The 15,650-nt window shown below is 36.8% G+C and overlaps 1 protein-coding gene across 4 annotated transcripts in view; it reads right to left on the minus strand.

Moving 5' to 3' along the window:
* Positions 1-5,021: 5,021 nt before the first annotated feature.
* LOC122565340 (AN1-type zinc finger protein 6) overlaps positions 5,022-15,650 on the minus strand; it is a 31,642-nt gene continuing 21,013 nt past the window's right edge. For 3 of the 4 annotated variants that reach the window (XM_043721214.2, XM_043721215.2, XM_087976028.1), the window contains exons 3-6: positions 13,854-13,974; positions 12,843-12,943; positions 11,809-11,925; positions 5,022-8,381 (exon numbers count right to left, since the gene is read on the minus strand). In XM_043721214.2, the coding sequence (XP_043577149.2) occupies positions 8,233-8,381; positions 11,809-11,925; positions 12,843-12,943; positions 13,854-13,974 (488 nt within the window). In that variant the 3' untranslated portion in view covers positions 5,022-8,232. The remainder of the gene's footprint in view (positions 8,382-11,808; positions 11,926-12,842; positions 12,944-13,853; positions 13,975-15,650) is intronic. The other variant, XM_087976027.1, reaches the window with a different exon arrangement.

Below are 15,650 nucleotides of genomic sequence, written 5' to 3' on the forward strand. Positions count from 1 at the left end.
GTGGTGTAGTCTCTCCGGTCTGGAGGTATATAAGCGAGACCACTGCAGCTGCTACGACAAAATATGAATGGACACTGCAACAATTGCGAGACATGAATCTTCCATCCCAATCAGGGAACATTTCAGTGGTCAAGGACATTCAGCTTCTGACCTTCGGTTAAGCGTCAAGACAACCTTCAAGATATACAATGACGCAGAATCGCCGAGCAGAAACTGATAGCCAAGTTCCATACACATGGAGAAAGCCTCAGCGTGATCTTGGCTCGATGTTACAGAAGTGTGGTGAGGTTACATGTAATGTATCTGTAAAATCGTCCTTACTGTCCTGTTTTGACACCATCACCTTGATAAATTATGAACTCTCAACCTTAATTAGTTTGTAGTGTTGGATTACTTATTACTTTGGTTAGACCCTCAGCACGTGAGTCATAGCTATCATGTTAGTCCATTCAAATAAGAACAGAAAGAACTGCAGATGCTCTAAGTCAGGAATAGGAGCAGGGGTTCCTGGGGCAGGAGCTCGGCGGGTATGACAGCATTTGAGAGGAAAGATCAGAGTTAATATTTCGGGTGCGGTAACCCCTCCCTCTGGTTCCTCTTCACAGTTGCTGTTGGATCTGCTGGGCTTTTCCAGCAGCTTCTGTTTTTGTTCCAGGTTATTCCAGTCATTTGGTTTGCCTCCAACACCACCTTTTTTTTGTAATTATCTCTCTGCCTCATTTAATCAGATTATGGGTCATCCCTTCAGTTGTTATTCAGTTATTGACACTTTACTCACATCATCTAACACCCTTGGTCACCTGCAGAGAATCATTATTCAACACTCCACTCACACCATTTGTATGATCTTTTGATCGTGCTACTCATGAAATTCCATGTTGTGTGCTTCTCTCTCACTACATCTGACTAAGGGACTATGCTCCAAAAGCTTGGTGATTTCAAATAAGTCTGTTGGACCATAACCTGATGTCATGTGATTTCTGACTGTCCACCCAAGTCCAATACCAGCCCTCCACATCATGAATGTCAAGTTGGATTTAAGTATGTATTTTGCCAACATCCACAGTCTGTTAGAGGAACCTTCATGATTTCAACTAAAAATAGTTGTCATCAAATCAGGTCTCCTTAAAAATCAATGTGGAGCCAAAACAATTATGGTAAATGTATCAAGTCCTTGTATAAATAACTCCGAACATTGAAGTCACTAATTTGCTAAAATAATTTCCACAAAATCAAACGGGAAATGCAACGTCTAACGTACCAGCTTCTATGTATAGGTCAGTAAAGAATTTGTGTTACCAAGATCACACTCCTTCCAATAGCCTGTGGTTTCAGTTACACCAAATGTAAATGTCATTCATTTTGTATAAATAATTAAAAGTGAACTGAGACAATCCACTCTTCTCCCTTAGATCACAGCCAAGGTTTTCTGGGAAGATTTGCTAATTGCATTGAGTAAATTAGATCTTAATATTTTAGCATTTTAAAATATATGGCCATAAATAAAAAAAGTTAAAATTTCTCTTGCAGACAAATGGGGAAATAAACGAACTACACAGTACTCCTATCTGTACAATAGTTTATTTACACATTACAACATTTCCAAACACAAGCTGAAACATGTATTACTTGAATATAATAAAAGTGTGCTCTGTACAAATTCAAAATCCTAGAGTTTTAGTGATAATTAATGTACAAATGCAATATACTGCAAAATAACTAAAGTAAATGAAGTGCATGCAGCAACTAAAACAGAAGCTTGTATTTTGCTGGATAAAAAAACTGCATGTTGAAAATAGTACTTTTAAAGAGAGAACTCATGAAATAAGTTCTTTTAAATAAGTCAACTATCCATGTTGCTTAGTTTTGAGCTGGCAAACAAAATATGTAGTGATATTTTGCCACAACCAGACATCAACCAACCAGCTTTTGCAGGAGTGCCACATTTTCATCAATATACAGATCCATTTCCACCTTCAAAAGTGTCATGGAAACTTGATTCAGTTTTAAACATTTAAACACATGACACATCAAAAAACCCTATTCTTCACAAAATCTGACTGGGGATCTAACTAGTCAGCAGGCAATGCGCCTCTACAGCATTAATATTCCTATCAGTGAGTCAAGTACAGAAATCAACTTGCTTTTCACCCAAGCCCTTTTGAATAAAAGCGAGTAGAGGGACAGAGTCAGGCAAGTTAAGAGCACTGAACATGTCACTGAACATATTTCAATTGCTAAACTCACCACATTTTATCAAAGCAAAGGGAAACGCTAGTTGACTTCAGTGCTGTCTCCAAGACAAGTGAATACATGAATGTCCTGATTTCACTAATCAGTTCAAATTGGTCAGCATAAAAAAAGATCGCTTCTGGTACTGTCAATCTAAACATGAGAGACTCTAGTAAGACAACTTAAATTTTAGCCTTTGTTTCTTAAGCATGTACTCACATCAATTCATTTTCACTACTTTTTTCTTTCCTGCCATAAAGTAGCTGCAATGAAGTTCCACTAAGAATCTAGCCCATTAGAAAATCATAAACTCATCAATGTTCGAACATGAGAAATACAAGGAACTGAAATAAAAATCTGCTCAGGTGAGAATTTTAAAAATGCTGCATCTCCAAGTATATTACTGTCAATGTTAACATGTGCCTCAGATTATATACTAAGCAATATGGATAGCATTTTATAGGTAAAATTAACCACACTACAATTAATGCAGCAGGTATATAAATGAGGAATTTCAGAAAATTCAGTTAAAGCTGAATAATGTTTCAGGAATTCATAAAACCTCAATTTTCCAAAAGTATTTTGGTAACTATGCATAATACAAGTTTCAATTTACATATTATAAATTTCACATTCTGAACAGGTGTCTGATGGACAGGTATGTGCTTGTATATCCCTTACTCAAAAATGATAACTAGAATTTTTTTTTAATATCAGTAACTCCAACATGGTATGTGTTTAATTTTTTAAGAATCTAGGGCATTTTAAGTACTTGCACACATGCTTGGCAAAACAGCACCTCTTTGAATTTCAAACTCAACAATCAGATAACCAAGTATTTCACAGTTTCAACTTATTTTGCATGAATCGGCAGTGTGGAACAGTTTACTAAACTTGGGTAAGACCTCACTACATTGCCTGTCTCAACCATTAACAGTTTTAGTTACTGGAAAATAAAATTTTATCAAAGTCTCAAATTCAGTAACTGAATCATGTTTATAATCGTCAAATTCCATCCTTATTTATGTCAAGCAAAGACAGGTGGCCCGTTTTACTTGGCATTTAAATGTGAAATACTAAAAGCTGCAGATTTTACTTTTTCTAATCAACTCCAAAAACATTTACAACATAGCTTAAAAGACATTGCTCAGAACTCAATTACATGCATTGAGGCAAGGTCATTTCCAAATACTATCTTTTAATCTAATCAGCACCAGTAAGCAAATTAATAATGCAAGTGTATGAGAAGTTCAGCAACTTCAGCAATTTAAAAAACGATGGTCAGAAACTGGCTCCTTTAGTAGGCACAATTGCATAATTATGTTACTTAAGAGTGCACTGTAGGAATCTGTGTACGGCAAGAAAGACAGCTATAAGAAAAGCTTTTAATTAAATACACATCATTCCACTATAAGCTCATTATTCGGAGGTCTTCACTAGCTCCAAATTAACAGCCATTCCCAGCCGGCTGAAGGGGTGAAATATTACTGAGTGTCCTGTGGTAGCAGGTGTGTGGCCTGGAAAAGGGAGAGAGGAGTGGAGAAATCATGTTGAGATTGAGAAGAGGGAAAATAAAACATAGTAACAGCCTGTTAATCATGTCGGGCGGGAGGGAGGGAGGGAGGGAGAGAGGGAGAGAGAGAGAGGGAGAGAGGGAGAGAGAGAGAGAGAGAGAGAGAGAGGGAGGGAGGGAGGGAGGGAGGGAGAGAGAGAGAGGGAGAGAGAGAGAGAGAGAGAGAGAGAGAGAGAGAGGCGAAATGAATTTGAAAAAGAATGCACTCCAACAGAATAAATAATAACCAATGCCAACAGTGGAGAGACAACTTTTTTTTTAATCCTCAAGTGAATGTTGATTCTTTTAGTCTTTTAGGTAATGGTATAATTTCATTAGGTCAAAAGACTAATACATGTATTATAAAAACATCAGTGAAGGGAAACAACCAGTATTATATCTCTGAAAATTTCGAATTCTTCATATTTAGTCAGTGAATGCCATATCGTATTCTGATATTAAAACATCCGGCATAAAGATTATACCATACGTAATTTTCAATGGGGAGAAGGCATGCACGAACATTTAAAAAAGACACAAATCAACAAAAATGACATTCATAATGACATATTTGCAATTTCTGATATTGCTGACTTGCTGAACTTCTATACATTGCCATATTATATTTAATTGGTAATAAAACTAATTTAACAAGAACAAAGTCAGGAAGATAGGCCTATTCAAATGGAGAAATTTACAGAGCTGGCCAACATTTGTGATACCAGAGAAACTCATTCATTCCAAACCCATTCCAGAACTTCAGCACAATTTAAGCTGACACAGCAAGGGACTGCAGCACTGTTGGAGATGAAGTCTTTTAAAAAGAGATAATGGACTGCAACCTCAACTGCTGGTCTTCAGTTCATATGGATGTAAAAATCCCATCCACAATTTGAAGACAACCAGGAAGCTCTTTCCATCTTCTGGTCAATATTCTACTCAAATACCACCCCTCCCTCAAAGCAAAAAAGGTTATTCATCCAGCTACTGTTTGTGAACATCTTGCTATCTGGAAATTTGCTGGTAAGCAAGACAATCACCTGTTTTATTGCACGTAACGCACTTCAGGATGTTCGAGAGCCACAGTAAGGTGCCATGTACATTCTTGGACTCAATTAACTTATCAAGTTAATTCAAAATGTAATTGTGCTCAACAAAACCTCGGTGCAGCTTTATTAAGATGCTTTCTTCATATTACTGGAAAACATTTTTTTGAAGAAAACAAAGTCAATTGGAGCAGACTTAAATTTAAGTCTTTTTTCCATCACTGGTGCCACAATTAAACAAGTATTGTGAATTAACTGACTGGTACTTTGATCAGCTAAGATTCTTTTCAAAACTAATCTTGTTTGCATATGCAACATTCATTTTGTGGATGGTCAACATCTTCTGAAGTTCAGAGAGGACACAGATTACGAAGTTGCTTGATAACAATAAGTCCAATTAGATATTGGAAATGAAAAAAAACAGTATAAGAAAAACAGAATACTCAATGTGATTAATAAGTGTCTATTACTTCTGTTCACAATCACGATGTACAGGAAATACCTAAAAATAAGTGGGCTCAATTTATAAATTATACAGTACAAAGAAAACTAGTTTAATCTTCTTTTAAAGCTTGTACAAAGACTATTTCAAGATAGACAACCTCATATTAAAGCAAATTCACAGATTTTAAAAAACTTTTCATAAAATATGGTGGTTGGTTTGTATTCTTTAATTTTCTGTAGCGTTGGCTTGGTTTGATACTGTCACCATCCCAAAAAATGAATATTCTTTTGCAAAATATTACATCTTCATAATTAGTTTACAAATGCTGGATGCATTTTTAAAATATGGAGGTACAACATACTTGTATGTAATTCTCAATACAAGTATGACCCTATTGCAAGGTGCACCAGTACTAAAATGTCAACAGTAGTGCACTGGGGTTGCTTTTAAAACACATTTAACCCCATTCCAGCCAGAAATGTGCATCACTAAATTCAGGATACAAAGTTCTGTAGAAGCATCTTAGGATTTCTGGAGACAAATCTGAAACTGGACCAAATAAAGACTGACAAAGAAACTGATATCCAAGGTGATCCTTTCAAGTTTACAGATCACCAGAACCTAAATTGGGATATATGCAGTGATATTTTACAGCAATTCCTTGAGACTGAAAAGTTGCAGTTTGGAAAAGGGGAGGTGCAATACTGATGTGATTTAATGCGTTCCGACAATACTGTAAATACATTTAACATTAACCAACTTTGTAAGAAGCTGCTTTTTATTGGTTGCATTTGGCAGTTTAAAATAAGTCATTTTGATTGGAGTACATATTTCAATTGCATAGGAGCTATAGTTTATTTCCAAAAATTAAGTGTTTCACCTATTTGATATTGCTGGTGTATTCGAATACAGCAGATTTAGATTTCTTCCATTATGCATTGAGAATCCAGCATAGAAAGGCCAATAAAATGTAAAGTCATTTTATGCATTCAATTCAATAAAATTTAAGTTAGTCGCCAAACTTGTGAAGGAGGGAATCTGATCAAACCACAAAAATCTTTTCAGTTTGCTATAACATGGATCTTGTGCAGCTTAAAACAGAAGTATATTCTATTCAATTGCCTCATAATCCTAATTTGGATGAAAAGATATCGATACACTTACCAATGTGACCATCCATTTTGTTTAAGAGGTTCTGGCCACACTATGAACTCTGGGTTGCTTGGACCTCTAGGATACCCTGCTAACCATCATGATTCCTTGAATTATAACAATTATGGCCACTTCACAAGAATGTATTTCCCTTTTAGGCAAACAACGAACATGACAAATCATTCTCAATGGGATTACAAGAGATCAGATTTTGATACACAACGTTGGAGGATGGGTCAGCATTTCAATTAGATTTCCCCCATAATTTGCATGTACCAAGATGAGCAAGCAACAGCTGATAAAACGCTAACAGATTAGTCTCTTGGTTTGGTGCAAGATACAGTGAAAGGCTACAATTGGAGCATGTGCACAACATGTGGTCAAAACTTCAGAAATCCAGAGCTAAACTAACATAACTGAAAACACTCCAAGCAAACTACAATATATTATCATTTATATCATACTTTCATTAAAAGGAGAAAGGAAGAAAATAATGGAGGGTAAAAGCACACAACTAGCACCCAAAGCACTCAGTCATCAATATGTCTTCCACCATATCCCTTACCCATTTACAAGTTTAAACTGTACATTGTTATAAAGTGAATAACTATCAAAGCTGAAATAGCTACTAAAAGAAAAAAAAACTGGTAAAAGACTGCAACACTGCAATTTATTTGCACGTAGCTCAGCTTGAAGTGTGCAGTGAACCGGACCACACCCGAACCAGTGTCACATCTCATTAGAGACAGAATCACTTTTTCTTGCTCTGATTTTGGCTCAATTTAAAATAAATCTGGCTCTGATAGAACCAATGTTATTCATTCAAAATTCAGTAAAGGCCATTTCAATAATACTGAAAGAGTGTGATTTTCAGGCCTGAATATTTTTTCCTGTCATTTTAAAGCCATGGTGTGGCGATTTCCACATATTAAAAAGGTAGGTTGTGTTGTGTTGATATAATCCATCACAGTAAACCCAGGACACAGCAAACTAACCAAAAAGAGATACTGTCCCTCTGACTTGTCTGGGTAATGACCCCTTTGGCTAACTTCCTGCTGCCCTAAATACCCATAAAAAAATACCTTTTTAGAAATTGTGTTATGAATAGCATTTCTATACTTACCTATGTGAATGCACCTTTATTTGAACTAAAAGCAGCCATGATACACAGGGTAGTGTATGATATTTGCTATTTTTAGCTTTTAAAATTAACAGAGGTAAATGAAATCAGTTTACTAGATTGATTTCAGTATCATCTCTTGTGTACCATGGCAGCTTTTAAGACCATCATTCATTCTCAAGCGTATTGCACAACTCCAAATGCGTGCAATATATCGACAATTACCTGAGGGGAAAGAGGTACATATCACCTAGATCAAACACACAGAACAAGTTCACAGCTCATTAAAAAAAAGGAGTATGCCAATGAGGTCATTACTCAAGTTTCTGTAAAGGGGCATAAGTACCTACAGGCACATAAATGGGTACACTGGCCTGGTTCCCTGCAGACTTGATCTCAGTAGATTATTAAGACAGAAGGCACAGTCAAAAGGCCACTGCTGAAAAAGGAATGCTCACATGGTACGGTTCACCTTGTTCCTTTGCTGGTTAAGTTTCTATTGTTGATAATATAGTTTTCTTCATTGTACCACAGAGCAAATTTCCATCAGCAGAAAGCCATTGACTAAACCATCTGCCAACCTTACGCCTAGTTGTTTGCACAAAAACAGGTTTTGTCTTAAGCCGGGCTCTTCAAGATACCATGTTGGATTTTCCCACAGAATGTCTTGCTACAATATAGCAGTTCATAATTTCTGAATTTTTTCAGCAACCACAATGGGATTCTCTTTCCTGATCTTCTCTGCTGCTTCGGCCTTGTAATCATAAGGACAGTTGTGTTTATCAGAGTAGCGATGAAGTCCACAGAAAAGATTTCCACAACGACAATCAAATCCTGTTGGGACAAATATAGGGTCAGTTTTCAAAAATAAAGCTCAGCTTGGTCCACAGTTTAACAATACATACTATTACCTGGCAATGGAGGTGGGATACAAAAAAATCCACTTGCTATAGAAATGAGTTGAAAACTATATGATTTGTAGCTTGTAGATCTGAACTGAAAAGCTAGTGGTAGCAGTTGAGCTTACTGGTCAGGGAAATGATAGGGGTGGGAATGAGTGGAAAAAAAAGAAAAATGTCAAGATTTGAAATTTCTCAGGTAGATATTGAACTTTAAAGTGTTACAATAATATTTGTGTATTTGACGTGCTCCTAGACCCTGTTAGCAAGCATGGGAGAGATTTATTTCAAATATATAAACATGTAAAATACACATTCATCAGGTGGGACAGTTTAGTTTGGAAACATGGTTGGCATGGACAGGTTGGACTGAAGAGCCTGTTTCAATGCTGTATGATTATGACTCCATGTCAATGAACACTTGGTCTGTGATTCAGGTTGTAAGTTTCAATCTTCTCCAAAATTGCAAACTTGTTTGTGAAATATTTATTTTGAAGTTGTTGATCTATGGACAAACAATGGTTCTTCCTTAGGATAGCAGATTGTTTTATGAGAAAAGAATGGTGTGCACCTTCTATGACTGCCTGTCAATCTCCTGCCTTTTCCTCATGTACCTGCACACCATTTTTATCCAAATAATCAGCCCTGAATGCTATTTACAAACACTTTTTCATTTTCTTTGAAAGCTCAATTGAACCTAGAATTCTCTCAATCCTTCAGGGTCCTTGAAATCACTAAAAAGTACTGATTTCATGAATTCAGTACTATCTCCATTGTACTTGTAGATCAATGTTGAATATCACACTTTTAGTTGTCTATTAAAGTCAGGCATTTTGGCTGCAAGGCTTATAGAGGCCCATTAAGTACATGTGATTCTGGTTTATAGTATTCTTAATGTTTTAGAGCAGACACTTTGCACAGTGAGAAGTATAAATAAATACATACAATTTCTTATCTTATGAACCATTACTAAACATGACTCACCCAGAGAGAAAAAGCTGAAAAAAATGCAAACGTTATTCCTCTACTCATGTTGGAAATATCTTACACTGGGGAAAATGTTCCAGTATTATCAACGTACTCAACTAAAATTGCTTTTTTTTTAAAAAAGATGCCCAATATCTAGGAGAAGGTGACAACTGCAGATGCTGGAGATCAGAGTTGAAATGTATGGCGCTGGAAAAACACAGGAGGTCAGGCAGCCAATATTTGGGCTTGCACCCAAAACTTCTATTCTCCCGTTCCTCGGATGCTACCTGACCCTGCTGTGCTTTTCCAGTGCCACACTTTTTTCGACTAGTTACCCAATGTGTCTAATATGTAAAGATATTTAATTATGTTTCATGGAAGGCTTGGATTAAATTTGAGCTATATCAGAGGCTTGCAATGAAAGTATTTCAGCAACGGCTATTAAGAAAATATTTACTTAAAGGCAGGTCTGTAACAAACAAATTTATAGGCCAAAAAGGACTTATTCATTCTTTCATGGGATAGGGGAAATCACTAACAAGGCGAGCATGCATTTGCTGGCCATCCCTAATTGCCCTTGTACTGCGTGGCTTGCTCAGCTCAATTGCTTTGCTGTGGTTCTAGATTCACTTAAGGTCAGACTAGATAAGGGTGGCAGATTTCCTTTCACAAAAGGGCAATGAACCAGATACGTTTTGTTTTTAATCATGTGGCGAAGCCACTCCTCCAAAGTGGTCATCCTTGGGGTTTTTTCCCCAGAGAAGTCATAAAAGACAGACTCTGAAAAGAGTAAGTTGAAGAGCTTTAGGGCCAGTTTGATTATAGCTAACAGATACTGCCTCAGGAAACAGACTTTCAGGTAATAGACGGACAATGAAAGGGGAGTGGCCAGTTCTCTCAGCTCAGCTTTTCTCTGGTTTGATTTAGTTAGCAAGAAGCACTGTTGAGAAGCTGTTGGACCCAAGAGAAGCATGTCTATGCTGATCTTCTCTCTGACAATTCTTCTGTAAAACCCAGAGTTTGATTTTACCTTTTGTGCCAAGGGGTGTTTATGGGGATTGTTGCAAGTATTTGGTTTTGAACCACTAAGTTGGGACGGTCTGTTGGGTTTTCAGATAGGTTACGTTATTTGGTATTCTGTTCTCTTGTTTGTCGTTTCATTCGGTAAGCTTGTAAATAAATTGTTTTGACCAACTGCATTTCTCCTGGAATATCCACATTACACCTGCTTAACACAACTAGCAAAGTTAGAGTCGAGGCTACTTTCTTGAAATGTTTGAGGGGGTCTGACCTGGTCCATAACAATCGACAATCGTTTCTTGGTCACAATGACAGACTGCTTTAATATTCCAGATTTATTACTCAAATTCAAATGCCACTAGCAGCTGGAAAGGTATTTTAACTCCACCTGATTTAGGTTCAAAGAGGGTGCAACCAAAAATAGGGGAGAAACAAGTCCGGGTGTGAGTGTATTCAATTAATTTCTGTAAATGTAGCCGGAGAAGGATTATACACAGATATAACAACTCATTTTCACAGAATGAAAAATTTTGTAAGGAGACATTTTGTATGAAAATTTCAAATGGACTCAGTCAGGGCTGTACGGCATGGAAACAGATCCTTTGGCTTAATTCTTCCATGCCGACCAGATATTCTAACTCAAATAGTGAGGACTGCAGATGATGGAAAGTCAGAGTCAATAAAGTGTGGAGCTGGAAAAAGCACAGCTTGGCAAGCAGCAAAGGAGCTGGGGAGTCAACCTATCAGGACTGGGGAAAAGTAGGTGGAATGACAATAGGTGGATGCAGGTGGGTGATTGAGATTGGTCAGTGGGAAGGGTGGAGTTGATAGGTGGGAAGGAAGATGGACAGGTTAGGTCAGGTCAGGGGCAGGACGGAGATAGGGGCTAAACCTGGGATAAAACGAGGGGGTGGGGAGATTTGGAAGCTGGTGAGTCCTATGTTGAGGCCTGATGCCCTAAATTAATCTGGTTCCATTTGCCAGCATTATCTTTTTGTTCTCTGAATACTGATACAGAAAATACTCCAATGCAATGCTGGAACACAGCTGCACGTTAACTTAATGGTATCCCTATTTTATCTCTCCATCCCAGAGGCTCCTAGCCTCATTCCTGATGAAGGGCTTTTGCCCGAAATGTCGATTTTCCTGCTCATCAGATTCTTCCTGACCTGCTGTGCTTTTCCAGCACACCACACTCTATTCCCTAATTGTGATGCCTGAGGAAGCAAAGGCAACTACAGATCTTCTACAGGTTAAAAAGCTTGGTGAAGAGTCTCAGCCTTTTTCTGTACAAAAATCCATTTTGCACCTATATTTAGAGTGTATGTATCTTCAGTAACTCCTACATAACTTCAAAAAGGCATTATCCTTACCAGTTAATCCAACCTTCTTCCTGCAGGTGAAGCATCTATTCTTTTTGGGTTTTGACTTTTCTAGAACCTTGTCCTCTCCTTCTGTGGAACTTTCTGCAGGTTCCACATTCACAGGAACTGGAAATACAACATCCAATAGAATAGGTTTATTTCAGTGATGAATGCTTGCAAAATAATTAGAAGAGATTCACGAGAGTAAATTAAATACAGGTTCTGACAACTATTTTATTTTCACAATTTAGTTCTTTAAAAAACTCCTTTAACTTGCATACTTTTGTAATTCAGAAAAATTGGTGTGCTCAGGAAGCTCAGTGTGCAAAGTTTAGTCCCATTAATCAGCAATGCATTTGCAGAAAAAAGGTCCAGCAGTATGAAGTGCACACTTCCAGAATAATCTACAAAAAAAATTAGCTTTAGCTGCTGAAAGATCTAAAAATAAACCATTGCTTACTAGAATAATACCAGCACTAAAGGGTTAAATTTCAAGGAAATACCTCAGACTGCATTTTTCTTGTCTTGAACACAGAAGATTAACAGGTGATATAATTTAGATGTTTAAGAGGATCAAAGAAGTTGATAGAGAGAAACTCTCGTCAAGATGTTAAAAATAAGGGGGTATGAACTTGAAATAAGATTTAGGGCCCTTGGGAGTGATGTCAAGGTGTACCCTTTTACAGAGGAGAGAAAATACGGAACATGCTTTCTCTAAATTCAATTGGAAATTAGAAAAACTGAATTACTAAGTTTTTTGTTAACCAAAGGCTAGTAAGTGAAATGGAACCAAAGTGGGAAGTTGAGTTAAAATACTGATTATGATTAAATTACATTGGTTTGAACACCATAACCAAATTAGATTACTTCCCTACGTACTGAACCTTTCCCATAAAAAAAACTATCAATCAGTATTTAAGAAATCAAAGTATAACCACCCGTATTTATTCATGCTTTTCAATATTTGTCATTTATTCTTTCCATAATTCAGTCTTCATACTGATAGAATTGCCTAGCACCTATCTTGGAGGACATAAACCAACCTGGTCCTGTGACAACTTCAGCTTTTAGAGCACCCTCAGTTTCAGTGCTTGATTCATCTTGAGAGATGCTCATTGCAGTCATCTGCTGTGTTACTGGAGTGCTAGAAGAGAAGTATGGCATTTTTTGTAAAAAAAAAAGTTAAAGAGTAGGTAAATTATATATTAACATTTATAGATCATAAGTAACGAGCTTTTCTTTTACTCCTGGAATATGGACGTCACTGGCAAGGCCCCAATGGTCCTTGAACACATCAGCTTGCTAAGCCACTTTAGAGAGCAATTAAGTGTCAACCACATTACTGTGGATCTTGAGTTGCTTGTAAGGACACCAGGTCACGTGAGAATGAGATTTCATTCCTTTAAGATCATTGCTGAAGCAGATGGATCTTTAATGACAATGATAGTAATGGCAATTGCCATTGAAATTTCAAAGCATTTCCAACGCATTAGTCTGGACCTCTGGATTATCAGAATTAAGTTAACATCTTCCCTAATACTATCCTTCATGGCAGTCATTTTATGAAAATCCTCAAATCTGAGATTAGGTTACTCCACTTCTTTATCCTTTAGATTTTCATGTGTAAAGTTTTTAAAATTTTCTTTTCATAAAATACACCAGGAACAATGGAGGAACTAGAATATAAATATGAAGCACACCAAGGAAAGGTAAGTTTGAAACCTAATCCATTCATTCAATAACTGCATTAGATTAAACTTTAACCAGCACATAACTGGCCCATGCTGAGAAGAACCATGGTTTGGTTCACAGCCCGTATGCAGACACAGCCTAGAACCCTGTAGCTAGCTAAAGTAAGCAGCTATAGTTCAAGCTGAGAGATAGGATATCTAAGCTAAGAGGTGCTGTAGTGTTAACTGCAAAATCATATTCCAACACCAGTAACTATCTTCAGGCAGGGACTCAGAACTGGAGTGATTAAAACAAAACTTCTAGAATTGTCACATTCTTGTTCCAATCTAGTCCGACTCTATCCTCACGAACAGTAGACATACCTAGTTTTGGCCGATGTAGCATTCACAGAAGCTTCTGCAGACATTTCGGGGTTTGTTTCCGTGCACTGAACAGGGATGGACTCTGTACTTGAACTGTTGTTACTACTGACCACACTAGCTGCTGTTGGGCAAAAGAATTAATGCAAACTCATTCAAAACTCAGACACACAGAAAATTTCTAAAATAATTCCACCACTGCATTTAGTCATTTTTAAGAATGTAATATTGTGATTTAAGTTCTAGTGGTTACATCGCAGTTAATACAAAATTCTCTTTTTTTTGTCAATTCTTATTTGATTTTTTCTTTTTGGTGGAACTTGAACCAGAATAAGAAACATGACAAAAATGATTAAAGAAGATTACATGTGTATCTTACCCTTGCTCATGCAGGGAGCATAAGCAACTCTACATCCTGAAGGGATACAACAAAAACAATTACTGAATTTCTATTACACCCAGGCAAAAACCTACACTACAATTTGACATTTATTTCTTCCCTCCCAACATACTAAATCTAAAAGTGAAAGTTACTACATCTTAACTTTTAACACTTGAAACTTTTAAAAATTATCGAGGTAAAAACAATGACTGCAGATGCTGGAAACCAGATTCTGGATTAGTGGTGCTGGAAGAGCACAGCAGTTCAGGCAGCATCCAAAGAGCTTCGAAATCGACGTTTCAGGCAAAAGCCCTTATTCCTTTTAAAAATTATGCCCATTAATATACAAGTCTCTTTCAATGAAATGAATTCATCCAGAGAGTTATTAGTCATACAGACTCAAAAGATCCTGTTTTGACTAAAAGCAGGTGCCAAGTTAATATACGTAACATGAGGAATGTGACAATTGTAATTGTTTTTCTTGTTTTGTCCAGAAGGACCAAAGTAGCCAGGATGACTTCTGATTAACATCTTGCCATCTCTGCTGAAAATGCCACATGCATACATGTTGGGGCAAAAACAGGACTTGATGTGGCCAATATACTTTGCATCTTTCTTCCCTTACCAAGCAGTCAAAAAGCTTGTTAAATACAGTCTTATCTTACCAAGTGTCACTGTCTTCAGAAAGAAATAAGGAAACTGACAAGAAAAAAAAAAATGCATTAACAGAGAAAGCTTTAGCCTTATGAAGTAGCGTTCCTCAATTAATGTGCATGTCACAGCCTTTAAGTGAAACCCATTGTTATTAGGAAATGCAAAGATAGAATCAAAATCCAGTTAATTATGAGGGAGAGAGATATGGTCTAAAATGCAGAGAGATATAAATTCCTGATTAAATGAGTCTATTACTTGTACACTGAATCTACAATAGGGCTTGTTGAGCAGCCTGCAAAGCTAACATCAACTCTTTTCCACGTGTACAAATGTACTCCAACTTCATAGTTAAAAGAACTGTCTCAAGGCTGATCAAAAATTGAATTAATTTCTTGCTCATTTAAAGAAACTGAAATAACCTTGCTGCAATCATCCAATGACAAGAATCCTTTTATCATGAATCTACACATCACAACTATTTAGGTGACAGACAGACAGACAAGCTTTGTAACCATGTTGTGTGTGTTTTGGTGGAAGATGATAACCTTTCAAAATAGCATTCGGTATTTCTTAAAATAATTAAATACATGTTGGCTTCTGAAAATTATGAGAATTTACAGAATAGACACCAGTTCTGCCACACTTCAGACCAGCTTCACTTCCAAATATTAATTTTGAATACATTATGAGGATGTCATAAAGTCTCAATTATCTTGCTGTATTCCACAAAACAAGTGTCATATGCTGCAGAGATCTCAAAGTAT

Source organism: Chiloscyllium plagiosum, unplaced genomic scaffold, assembly GCF_037043375.1.
Source record: "Chiloscyllium plagiosum isolate Xiang-an unplaced genomic scaffold, Cpla_swu_hap1 HiC_scaffold_28, whole genome shotgun sequence".
Classification (NCBI taxonomy): Eukaryota; Metazoa; Chordata; class Chondrichthyes; order Orectolobiformes; family Hemiscylliidae; genus Chiloscyllium; species Chiloscyllium plagiosum.